Raw genomic sequence first — 13616 nt, 5'->3', positions numbered from 1 at the left:
TATCTGAGGAAGGATCTTCTGTTTCAGATAGATCCTCATCAGAAGAGGATGAATTATTATGATGTTGGTCATTTGAAATTTCATCAGCTAAATTAGAAGTTTTAAAAGACCTTTTACGTTTATTAGAAGGTGGAAATGCAGACAAAGCCTTCATAATAGAATCAGAAACAAATTCTTTAAAATTTACAGGTATATCATGCACATTAGAAGTTGAAGGAACTGCAACTGGCAATGTACTATTACTGATGGATACACTATCTGCATGTAAAAGTTTATCATGACAACTATTACAAATGACATTCGGTGGAATAATTTCTACAATTTTACAACAAATGCACTTAGCTTTGGTAGAACCGATGTCAGACAGCAATGTTCCAGCAGAAACTTCAGAGACAGGATCATATTGGGACATCTTGCTCAATGTAAGAGAAAAAACAACATATAAAGCAAAATTATCTATTTCCTTAAATGACAGTTTCAGAAATGGGAAAAATGCAAAAAGCATAGGCCTCTTGATAGAGAAGAAAGCAGGAGGCAAACATCAATGGGATATTGAAATAATGAAAAAAATGACCGGAAATGACACACTTGCCAATGGCCAAAAATGACCGGAAATGACACACTTGCGTCACTGACGCCGCTGTGTGAAAGGTCTCGGCGTCACATATGACGCCGGAAATGGCGAAGTTGCGTCATAAACGTATCTTTTCGCGCCAAAAATGACGCAATAAAGTCTAGCATTTGACGCACCCGCGGGCCTAACACCCGCAATTGCAAAAAAGTAGTCAAATTGAAAAAAAGACTAAACCCCAGGTAAGAAATAAAATTCTTAAAGTGTTTACATTCCCAAATATGAAACTGACAGTCTGCAGAAGGAAATACATGAACCTGACTCATGGCAAATATAAGTACAATACATATATTTAGAACTTTATATAATTGCATAAAGTGCCAAACCATAGCTGAGAGTGTCTTAAGTAATAAAAACATACTTACCAAAAGACACCCATCCACATATAGCAGATAGCGAAACCAGTACTAAAACAGTTATTAGTAGAGGTACTGGTAAACTGAGAGTATATCGTCGATCTGAAAAGGGAGGTAGGAGATGAATCTCTACGACCGATAACAGAGAACCCATGAAATAGACCCCCGTTAGGGAAATCATTGTATTCAATAAGTGATACTCCCTTCACGTCCCTCTGACATTCGCTGTACTCTGAGAGGAATCGGGCTTCAACAACGCTGAGAAGCGCATATCAACGTAGAAATCTTAGCACAAACTTACTTCACCACCTCCATAGGAGGCAAAGTTTGTAAAAACTGAATTGTGGGTGTAGTGAGGGGTGTATTTATAGGCATTTTGAAGTTTGGGAAACTTTGCCCCTCCTGGTAGGATTGTATATCCCATATGTGACTAGCTCATGGATTCTTGCCAATTACATGAAAGAAATGTATGCTTACCTGATAAATTTATTTCTTCTACGATATGACGAGTCCACGGATTTCATCCTTACTTGTGGGATTTATCCTCCTGCTAACAGGAAGTGGCAAAGAGCACCACAGCAGAGCTGTATATATAGATCCTCCCTTCCCTCCACCTCCAGTCATTCGACCGAAGTTAGGAAGAGAAAGGAAAAGCCAAAGGTGCAGAGGTGACTGAAGATTATAAAAATAATTACATACCTGTCTTAGAAATGACAGGGTGGGCCGTGGACTCAAATAAATTTATTAGGTAAGCATAAACTTCCTTTTCTTCTACAAGATATGACGAGTCCACGGATTTCATCCTTACTTGTGGGATACAATACCAAAGCTACAGGGCACGGATGAAAGGGAGGGACAAGACAGGAACCTAAACGGAAGGCACCACTGCTTGAAGAACCTTGCTCCCAAAACCAGCCTCAGAAGAAGCAAAAGTACTACATTTGGAAAATTTGGAAAAAGTGTGAAGAGACAACCAAGTTGCAGCCTTGCAAATCTGTTCAACAGTAGCATTGTTTTTAAATGCCCATGAGGAAGCCACAGCCCTAGTAGAATGAGCCGTAATGCTTTCAGGAGGCTGCTGTCCAGCAGTCTCATACGCCAGACGGATGATACTCTTCAGCCAAAATGAAAGAGGTAGCTGTAGCTTTCTGACCCCTACGCTTTCCAGAAAACACAATGAATAATGAAGATGATTGACGAAAATCCTTAGTTGCCTGCAAGTAAAACTTCAAGGCACGGACTACGACCAAGTTATGCAACATACGCTCCTTCTTAGAAGGGTTAGGACATAATGAAGGAACCACAATTTCCTGATTAATATTCTTATTAGAAACAACCTTAGGAAGGAAACCAAGTTTGGTACGTAAAACCACCTTATCAGAATGGAAAATAAGATAAGGCAAATCACATTGTAACGCTGAAAGCTCAGAAACTCTACGAGCAGAAGAAATGGCAACCAAAAACAAAACTTTCCAAGATAATAACTTTATATCTATGGAATGCATGGGTTCAAACGGAACCCCTTGAAGAACATTAAGAACTAAATTCAAACTTCAGGTCTAAACACAGGCTTGATCCTGGTCAAAGCCTGACAAAAAGACTGAACGTCTGGAACAACTGCCAAACGTTTATGTAACAAAATTGACAAAGCAGAAATTTGTCCCTTTAAGGAACTCGCTGATAACCCTTTCTCCAATCCTTCTTGGAGAAAGGACAGAATCCTGGGAATCCTAACTCTACTCCATGAGTAGCCCTTGGACTCACACCAAAAAAAGATATTTACGCCATATCTTATGATAGATCTTTTTAGTGACAGGCTTACGTGCCTAAATCAAAAGTACCTATGACCGAATCAGAGAATCCCAGCTTAGATAAAATCAAGCGTTCAATCTCCAAGCAGTCAGCTGCAGAGAAATTAGATTTGGATGTTGGAAAGGACCAAGAATGAGAAGGTCCAGTCTCACTGGAAGTTTACACTGAGGCAGAGAAGACATGTCCACTAGATCTGCATACCAAATCATGTGTGGCCACGCAGGCGCGATTAGAATTGCTGAAGCTCTCTCCTGTTTGATCCGAGCAATCACCCGGGGAAGGAGAGGAAATGGTGGGAACACATAAGCTAGGTTGAACAACCAAGGCACTGCCAAGGCATCTATCAGTTCGGCCTGAGGATCCCTCGACCTGGATCCGTATCTTGGAAGCTTGGCATTCTCCCGAGACGCCATCAGATCCAATTCCGGTCTGCCCCATCAGAGAATCAGGGAGGCAAAGACCTCCGAATGCAGTTCCCACTCCCCCGGATGAAATGCCTGTCGGCTTAAAAAGATCGCTTTGCAGTTGTCCACTCCTGGGATGTAGATTGCTGAGAGATAACAAGAGTGAGCCTCCGCCCATCAAATTATCTTGGATACTTCTGTCATCGCTAAGGAACTCCTCGTTCCTCCATGATGACTGATGTAAGCCACAGTCGTGATGTTGTTTGACTGAAAACGGATGAATTTGGCCGAAGTCAACTGAGGCTACGTCTGAAGCGCATTGAATATTGCTCTCAATTCCAGAATATTGATTGGAAGTACAGAACACCCTGAGCCTTCAGGGAATTCCAGACTGCATCCCAGCCTAGTAGACTGGCGTCTGTTGTCACTATCACCCACGAGGGTCTGCGGAAACACGTCCCTTGGGACAGATGATCCAGCGACAACCACCAAAGAAGAGAGTCTCTGGTCTCCTGGTCCAGATTTATCTGAGGAGATAAATTTGCATAATCCCCATACCACTGTTCAAGCATGCACAGTTGCAGTGGTCTGAGATGAAATCGAGCAAACAGAATGATGTCCATTGCCGCCACCATCAATCCAATTACCTCCATGCACTGAGCCACTGATGGTCGAGGATTGGACTGAAGGGCTCAGCAAGTATTTAGAATTCTGACCTCCGTCAGAAAAATCTTCATGGATATAGAATCTATCACAGTTCCCAAGAAGGGAACCTTTGTCTGTGGAATTAGTGAACTCTTTTCTAGATTCACCTTCCATCCGCGAGTTCTCAGAAAGGACAACACTGTCTGTATGAGATCTTGACAGATAAGTCAACGCCTGGATCAGAATATCATCCAGATAAGGTGCTGCTGCAATGTCCAGCGGCCTGAGAACTGCCAGAAGGGACCCTAGAACCTTCGTGAAGATCCTTGGTGCTGTGGCCAACAAGGGAAGAGCCACGAACTGAAAATGTTTGTCCAGGAAGGCAAACCTTAGGTACTGATGATGAGCCTTGTGGATAGGAATATGAAGGTATGCATCCTTTAAGTCCACGGTAGTCATATATTGACCCTCCTGGATCATTGGTAAAATTGTTCGAATGGTCTCCATCTTGAAAGATGGGACTCTGAGAAACTTGTTTAGACTCTTGAGATCTAAAATGGATCTGAACGTTCCCTTTTTTTGGGAACCATGAAAAGATTTTAGTAAAACCCATGCCCCTGTTCCAGTCTTGGCACGGGACAAATTACTCCCATAGTATAGAGGTCTTTTACACAACATAAGAACGCCTCTTTATCTGGTTTACAGACAACCATAAAAGAAGAAATCTCCCCCTTGGGAGAAAACTTTTGAATTCCAGTTGATACCCGTGGGTCACAATTTCCAGTGTCCAGGGGTCTTGAACATCTCTTACCCAAGCCTGGGCAAAGAGAGAAAGTCTGCCCCCTACTAGATCCGGTCCCGGATCGGGGGCCGCCCCTTCATGCTGTCTTGGTAGCAGCAGCAGGCTTCTTGGGTTGTTTACCCTGGTTAGGTCTTCCAGACGGACTTGGCCTGAGCAAAATTCCCTTCCTGTTTCGCGGAGGAAGAAGAGGGGACTCCTTTAAAGTTCTGAAAGGAACGAAAATTATTTTGTTTATTCCTCAATTTAGCAGTCTTATCCTGAGGTAGGAGATGACCCTTACCTCCAGTAATGTCAGAAATGATTTCCTTCAAGTCAGGCCCGAATAGGGTTTTACCCTTGAAAGGAATAGCCAAAAGCTTTGACTTAGATGACACATCAGCAGACCAAGATTTTAACCATAACGCTCTACGTGCTTAAATGGCAAATCCAGCATTCTTAGCCGCCAACTTAGCAATTTGAAAGGCGGTATCTGTAATAAAAGAATTAGCCAGCTTGAGAGCCTTAATTCTATCTAAAATATCCTCTACAGGAGTCTCAGTCTTAAGAGACTCTAAGGCATCAAACCAGAAAGCCGCCACAGTGGTAACTGGTACAATGCAGGCTGTCGGTTGTAAAATGAAACCCTGATGAATAAATCATTTTTTTAGAAGACCCTCCAATTTCTTATCCATAGGGTCTTTGAAAGCACAGCTGTCCTCAATAGGAATAGTTGTACGCTTAGCCAGGGTAGATATTGCTCCCTCCACCTTAGGGACTGTCTGCCAAGAGTCCCGAACAGTGTCAGATATGGGATACATTTTCTTAAAATTAGGAGAAGGTGAGAGCCGTATACCCGGTCTGTCCCATTCGCTCTTGATAATCTCCAAAATTCTCTTAGGAACCGGAAAAACATCAGTGTAAGCAGGTACCTCTAAATATTTGTCCATTTTACACAATTTCTCTGGTGGTACCACAATAGAATCACAGTCACCCAGAGTCGCTAAAACCTCATGAAGTAACAGGCGGAGGTGTTCCAGTTTAACTCTAAAGGACATGACGTCCGAGTCCATCTGAGGTAACTCACTTCCCGATTCGGAAAGTTCTCCCTCAGACAGAAGTTGCCTGACCCCCAAATCAGATCCCTGTGAGGGTACATCGGAAATAGCCAACAAAGCATCAGAGGATTCAGTATTTACATTGATTCCTGTCCTACTGCATTTTCCCTGTAACACTGGCAACTTAGATAATACCTCTGTAAGGTATTATTCTTCCCCACGTATTTACTGAACTCAGTTAAATTCAAGTTGTTCTTGACAAAGGCATGGGAAGACTTTTGCTATTAAAAAAGGATAACAATGTTATTTTGGATCAAGATCAGATAGCTTTTATTTCAAAACTATTACACTGAACTTTACTCTTCTCAGAATCCTCTTTCAGAGGATATTGACACCTTTTTAGCATCTATGGACTTAAGGTCATTAAATCCCTACCCAAAGGAAAATTGCCAGGTCCAGGCAACTTGCCTTTGGAGTTTTACTTGATACTATTGGAAAAGATTATTCCGGGCCTAAGAGATTTATATAAAGGTTATTTTGAGGACAATGTTAAGGTTTCTGAGGATTTTAAAAGGGCCAATATTGTTTTGATCCCTAAACCTAATAAAAATCCTTTAGAATTAATAGACTATAGGCTGATTTCCTTGCTCAATCTTGATTACAAGATTATGATGAAGATCATGGCAGAGAGAATGAAGCCAATTGTACCCAAAATTGTGCATGCCGACCAAGTAGTCTTTGTGAGTGGAAGGTCCTCTGAAAAAAACATAAGGAGAATTCTCCATGCAATTTCCCTATATAGTGGAGGTGATTCTGCTCTGCCGGAGGCCTTCCTGCTATCTTTGGATGCAGAGAAGGCCATCGACAGAGTGGAATGGCCATTTATGGTCAAGGCTTTAAGGAGATATGGGTTTGGAGACAACTTTGTTAATTTTATTTGTAATATATATTCAGATGCTAAGGCATCGATTTTGATCAACAATGATATTACTCAATCTTTCACACTCTCAAGAGGCACCCGTCAGGGCTGCCTTCTCTCTCCTTTACTATTTGACTTAGTTTTGGAGCCTTTGGCTATTAAGCTGAGAGAACTTTTAATAGGAATTAACATAGGTAAGGCAACATTAAAAATATCTTTATTTTCCGATGATCTTTTTGTTACCAATCCCAAGGACACTATTAATCCTGTGCTAGATCTTTTAGATAATTATTGTACTGTGTCTGGATATAAAACCAACTTTTCAAAATCAAAAGTAATTTGGTTAAATAGACTGAATAATTGTCAAACCTATCAGTTTATCGAATCTGATGTTCTGGAATATCTGGGTCTGAAACTCTCTATTAATCCTGCAGACTGGTACCGTGACAATATCCTTCTAGCCCTTCAAGAAAGTATAGTAAAAATGGAGAGTTGGGCATCCCTCCCGGTTTCAATCTTGGGCAAAGTAAATCTCTATAAAATGTTCATAGTTCCCAAAATTATATACCTATGTAGGATGCTCCCATTTTTAATTAAGAAACGGGACCTCTGGCGCTTCAATCGAGCACTGAGGTATTTCCTGTGGAGTGGGAGGAAACCCAGAATAAAACTAGAGTCGTTATACCAGCCTTATACGGGAGGAGGACTAGCCCTACCCAATTTGGAATGGTATAATCTGGAAACTATTTTAAGTCTTCCAATAGACTGGTTATTTCAATCATTTAAACTCTCTGATAGACATTTAGAGGAACATGTTTGTTCCCCTCACTCTATGGGGTTTATAGTACACTCATCAAATAAACTTCTGGGGAGGACAATTGTCAACCATCCCTTATTTAAAGATATCTTAATTGCATGGAGGAAGACTATGAGGCTACTTGGCTATCCAGCCAATATTTCCAAATGGTTACCTATTCAAGGTAACTGCTTTTTTCCATTAGGCAATACAGCCAATATTTTTGGAGCCTGATCACCCTTTAAAGATCTTTCTATTGAAGAGTTTTTTGACTGTAAGGCCAAGAGAATGTATAATTTCTCGGAATTTCAAAATAAATTTTCTACAGTTCAGATTAAACATAAATTTTACTTTTTGCAAGTAAAAAATTATGTTTATAAACTACTAAATCTATTTCCTCAAATATGTTTAGAACATCCTCTAATGGACAGTATTAAACCTGAAAAATGTTCGCTATCTGTCATTTATAAAATATTAAGAAAAGTGGAGGAAGGGAAAAGTACACTACAATTAGTGTCGTACTGGGAAAAGATGTTAGACCTGCCCGATCTTTTAAACCAATTTGTCAGAAGTTTAAAAATAACCGTCTCTATCCCACTTGGCATATTTAAGAGAAACTCAATTTAGGATATTTAATAGAGATTACTTTACCCCACGTCGGGTAGCTAAGTGGAACAGCAAAGTTAAGAACCAATGCCTTAAGTTTCTCCAAAATGACCCAAATTTGGGCCATCTTTTGTGGGATTGCCCAAAAGTGAATCAATTCTGGCAAAAGGTAGCCTATTTTCTTTCCCAAGTGGTAGACTTTAGAGTAACCTTTTCAATTAACTCTATAATACTATTATCTTCCTATATTTCATGGGGGAGCAAAGAGAAATTCATCTTAACCGCCATATTAAGCCTTAGAAAACTCTTGTTTATTAATTGGACTAACTCTGAAGTGCCTTCGGTTAAGGAAGCAAAAAATGTATTAACCAACACTGCATTAATAGCAGCCCATGATTACAGATTAGAGAGAAAAAAAGGACAATTTGTATATAAAGATCTGGAGGGACTTTGTTATAAGCCAAGATAAAACCTTTATTAATCGTATAGAAAAAAATTCTTAATATTCAATTGTAAAAAAATTAGGGTACGAGAGGGATTTTTTTTTTTTTTTTCCTTTTCTTTCTCATTTTCCTCCTCCTCTCATTATTGTTATGTTAAATACTGAGACCTTCAAGCCTCAGTTGTCATTTGAAATGTCTTTATGTACCATCTTTGGATACTTATTAGCATCCTAACTTGAATGTATTTTGTACTGCTGATTTTTCACTAATAAAATATTTTAAAAAAATAAATAAATAGAGAGACCATCAGATCTATTTCTGGAAGACCCCACATTTGTACAAGATGAAAAAAAAAAAAAAACACATCTGAATGGAGAGCACTCCCCCAGATATAAAGCCTAACGGCTATGATAATCCATTTCCCAATTGTCTACACTTGAGATATAAATCTCAGAAATTAGACAAAAGTTGGATTCCGTCCAAGAAAGTATCCGAGATACTTCCTCCATAACTGAAGGACTGAGAGTCCCTCCTTGATGATTGACAAATGCCACTAATGTGATACTGTCTGTTTAAAAAACAAATGTAAAAATTGTCTCTTCAAAATAAGACATGCCTGAAGAGCCCTGAAAATAGCATGGAGTTCTAAAATATTAATTGGTAACCTAGCCTCCTGAGGTTTCCAAACCCCTAGTGCTGTCAGACTCTCAGACAGCTCCCCCACCTGAAAAACGTACATCTGTTGAGAATACTGTCCAGGTAGGGACGAACAAATGAGGCCCCCTGAACAATAAGGTGATAGTCCAACCACCAAATCAGAGAGAGATAAAAAAAAAAAAAAAAAAAAAAAAAAGGGTTGGGATTAAGTTTATCAGTTGTAATAACTGAAACTAATCCCTGCACCTATGGTGCAACATGCAAAGCTTTTAGAGGCCCCAAACAAAAACGAGCAAAGAGGATCGCACCTGATGCTGCAGTCATGAGACCAAAAACTTCCATGCACATGAAGGTTTAGACAGCCGGGCAGAAGTGGACGTCCAGAGGGGCAGAAGTCTTCATCCGATCCGGCCAGAAGAGGTCCTCCAAGCGGCAGAAGTCTTCATCCAAGCGGCATCTTCTATCTTCTTCCATCCGACGAGAAGCGGCTCCATCTTGAAGACATCCGATGCGGAGCATCCTTCCTGCCGACGACTAACCGACTAATGAAGGTTTCTTTAAATTACGTCATCCAAGATGGCGTCCCTTCAATTCCGATTGGCTGATAGAATTCTATCAGCCAATCGGAATTAAGGTAGGAAAAATCCTTGCATTCTATTGGCTGTTCCAATCAGCCAATAGAATGCGAGCTCAATCCTATTGGCTGATTGCATCAGCCAATAGGATTTTTCCTACCTTAATTCCTATTGGCTGATAGAATTCTATCAGCCAATCGGAATTGAAGGGACGCCATCTTGGATGACGTCATTTAAAGGAACCTTCATTCGCCGGTTAGTCGTCGGCCAGGAAGGATGCTCCGCGTCGGATGTCCTCAAGATGGAGCCTTGAATGGAAACTTGAATAGTTTAATTGCGTTGTGGGCTATGGCGGTTTAGGGGTTAATAATTGAGTTATTACATGCGCTGTGGGTTTGATGGAGGCTATAGGGGTTAATAGTTTAGTTTAAATAGGCATATTGCGTTGTGGGGGGTTGTCGGTCTAGGGGTTAATACATTTAATATTAGTAATGAGAGGGGGGGATTGCGGATATAGGGGTTTTACGTGTCGGGCTTATTTTTGGGAGGCAGGTTAAAGTTTTACGGGGGATTTGTTATTTTATTTACTTTTCTTAGGAGCCAGCAGTTTCTAAAGTGCCGTAAGTCACTAGCGACTCCAGAAATTTAGTTGCGAAATTTAGTTACGCTCATTTCTGGACATCTCTAGTTTATCCGACTTACGGCACTTTATGAACTGCCGGCGGGGTTTATGTAATACCCCGATGTGCGAGGTGAAATTACGGGAGGCGCAAGCGTATATGTGATCGCACCCATAGTGTACATTGTCCCTTTAAGTGGCATAAATCATTTTATTTCTTTGTAGCAGCTAAAAATTGATTTTTAACTTGTAATGGCCCATACCTGCTTACAAATAGATCTGTGTCAGATGCTTTTTTTTTTTTTACCATTGAAGAATTTATAGCTAGGTATCATTAAAGGGACACTGTACCCAAATTTTTTCTTTATTGATTCAGATAGAGCATGACATTTTAAGCAACTTTCTAATTTACTGCTATTATCAACTTTTCTTCATTCTCTTTGTATCTTTATTTGAAATGCAAGAAAGTAAGTTTAGATGCCGGCCCATTTTTGGTGATCAACCTGGGTTGTTCTTGCTGATTGGTGGATAAACTCATCCACCAATAAAAAAGTTCTGTCCAGAGTTCTGAATAATAAAAAAAAAGCTTAGATGTCTTCTTTTTAAAATAAAGATAGCAAGAGAACAAACAAAAATTGATAATAGGAATAAATTAGAAAGTAGCTTAAAATTGCATGCTCTATCTGAATCATGAAAGAAAAAAATTGGGTTCAGTGTCCCTTTAAGACTAACTGGAAAAAGAAAACATCAATTTAACCAGACTGAACAACATGTTTGAGAACTGGAAAAATTTTTTTTAATCATTTGAGTATCAGGGTGCCAGTAAAAATGAATACAGTCCATAGGAAGTACTCCCTGGATTTAAACAAACATTAATCATTTTTTATGGAGTGTCAGAGCTAAAGCCAAAGCTATTTACCTCCCTGCTTACATTTTTTTTCCCCTTGAAGATAATGAGGAAGACAAAGTGACACCTACCAGGGAATATGAAGATGAAGAAGGCACTGATTCCCCCAATGATAGAAATAACCTCACTGATGTCTGGAACAAACAGCGCAATGATCAGTGTGACCAGGATCCAGAGAACAGACAGTGTGATTCTAAGAAAACGCTCATAACTGTCCGTTACGTATATAGAACCGCCTTTGTGATCTAACCAGGCTTCCTGAAGTACAGTCCTAGAGAGAGAGACAAAGATGGGCCTAATCAGAGGCTCAGAAAAGGCATCACTGATGAGGAAAACAGACAAAAATAAGAAAGGATGTTGGAGGTAACAAAAGATGGACAGTGAAAACAAGTGATAATTGAGGGTAAAATAAGACAGATCTGAAGATATATATAAAAAAAAATTAGAGAAGGAGAGGAAGCACTGAAAAGCATGAACATCATAACTGGGGAAAGATAAACAGACACCCGGTGTAAAATGACAGAAGCTAAGACTTTATAATAAAATACACAAAGATGCAGACCTGTGGAGAACGTGTGATTAGCATGCAGTTAGAGGGACTGAAAAATAGAGACTGATGCTCGAGACAGGCTTGAGGGTAAATGAGTTTATTAAAGCCTGATAAATTCTCTTCAGCAATTTGATCCTTAATCATTTACCTTCCAAGGAGGAGAATAATTGGGTAAATGGTGACAATAGAGATAGCAAAAAGTAGTCTGGCTACTACTACAACCATATCATTCCCAGGATAAGACATTAAAATATCAGCAGCTACAGCATCGCCAAATGTCAGATACCCATAGAGACCTGCAAAAAAGACAGTAGAAGAGACAGGAGCCATCAATGTATCCCTTTAACATCAAGCATGTGCTGAACACATAAGTGAATGACCATTGCAGGCCTTGGTTAATTAGACAGGACTGGAAAAAAAAACATTACTAAAGTTTATCAGTCAGGGAAAAAGTTAGGAGAGAAAGAGGAGAAAAAAAAAAAAAAAAAGCTCAATGTCAAGATAGGCAGAACCCTAAACTGCTAATTGCCCATGAGCAGTGTAAACTTTCAGCCATTACTATAGGAATACCGAAGCAGGAGAAATTTGCCCAACATTGACAATCAACATTATTTCTTCTTTACCAATAGTAAATTACTGAAATAGAGGAAAGGTCTCTCATACCTGTGAGCGAGTAAATTAGCAGACAGATAAGCATGGAGAACACAGACACCACAACCCATCGGGTAAGACACTTATTCTTCATGCTGCTATAGATGGTGACAGAAGCTTCATGACACTGGAACAGAGACAGAACATTATGTTGCAAGCAACGGTAACGGTTTGTCTATATAAATATTCATTTTATGTTCTATGGTGGAACAAGAGTTGTTTTAAAAACATTTCTAAGTAATGAAACAGTATGAGCTTAGCCTCTGAACACCAAAGTACAAAGCCAAACTCTAGTAATGTAGAACTTCTGTTGCATAGACTTTAGATATTACTATATTATTTGTTTCTTTTTAAGTGTATTACAGGCAACAGCAACATTAGTAATCATGTTGGTGAAATATTAAATAAATGAAGCAGTGGTTTTTCTGTGTATGCACATTATACAAAGTAAATTATATTGGGAATGTTTAGTACATACATTTTCCCATCTTCCATTGTAATGATTCTGTCTTTCAACAACTTTTGGTAATACTAGAGTAATAAAAGTTACCTGAAAACCAAAGCAAATTGTAGGGATAACACTGAACATGGCCGCCCAGGAGGAAATTCTGCAACAAATATAAAAAAAAAATACATATATATATATATATATATATATATATATATATATATATATATATATATATATATATATATATAATATCAATGACAGTTAAGCGATGGTGAGAGGAAAAGGGCTTATTTGGATGAGATAATCTTAACTGGGGATTCGTTTAGGTTTAACATAATGTTATACATACATTAGGCATTCCCTGGTCTCTTTAGCTCCAGCTGGTTGCACTGATTGCCTTGCATTTAATGTTCATTATCTCCCTTACCTATCTCCTGTAAGAACTATGTTACATTCCCTTATTGTCCCTTCCTGTATCCTCTCCACTGCCTCTCTTACCTTTATATTATTCTAATTGTCACCTCTTAATCCTTTTCATATTATCTAGCTCTTCCTTTACATTCAGTTTATACAACATCCCTCACCCTACCCTATCTTATGTCTATTTTATTTTTCTTTAACTTCTCCTTCCTCTCAACTCTCTTGCACTTCCATTTCCTGTCTTTATTTCTCATCCTTCCATTACTTTTTGTTCAGTTCTTGTTCCATCTCCATTTCTCCTTCCTGTTCTGTTTCAACACTGACTTTTCTTTCCCTAC

At 39.3% G+C, this 13616-nt stretch overlaps 1 protein-coding gene across 1 annotated transcript in view; it reads right to left on the bottom strand.

The window, feature by feature from the left end:
- Positions 1-13616, bottom strand: part of SLC38A8 (solute carrier family 38 member 8) — a 68892-nt gene that overhangs the window by 24814 nt on the left and 30462 nt on the right. The window contains exons 6-9 of the mRNA XM_053718873.1: positions 12958-13015; positions 12420-12534; positions 11905-12052; positions 11278-11477 (exon numbers count right to left, since the gene is read on the bottom strand). Of these exons, the coding sequence (XP_053574848.1) occupies positions 11278-11477; positions 11905-12052; positions 12420-12534; positions 12958-13015 (521 nt within the window). The remainder of the gene's footprint in view (positions 1-11277; positions 11478-11904; positions 12053-12419; positions 12535-12957; positions 13016-13616) is intronic.

Source organism: Bombina bombina, chromosome 1 (assembly GCF_027579735.1).
Source record: "Bombina bombina isolate aBomBom1 chromosome 1, aBomBom1.pri, whole genome shotgun sequence".
Taxonomy (NCBI): Eukaryota; Metazoa; Chordata; class Amphibia; order Anura; family Bombinatoridae; genus Bombina; species Bombina bombina.
Note: the sequence above shows the minus strand (reverse complement) of the source record. Positions and strands in the feature narration are given on the sequence as shown.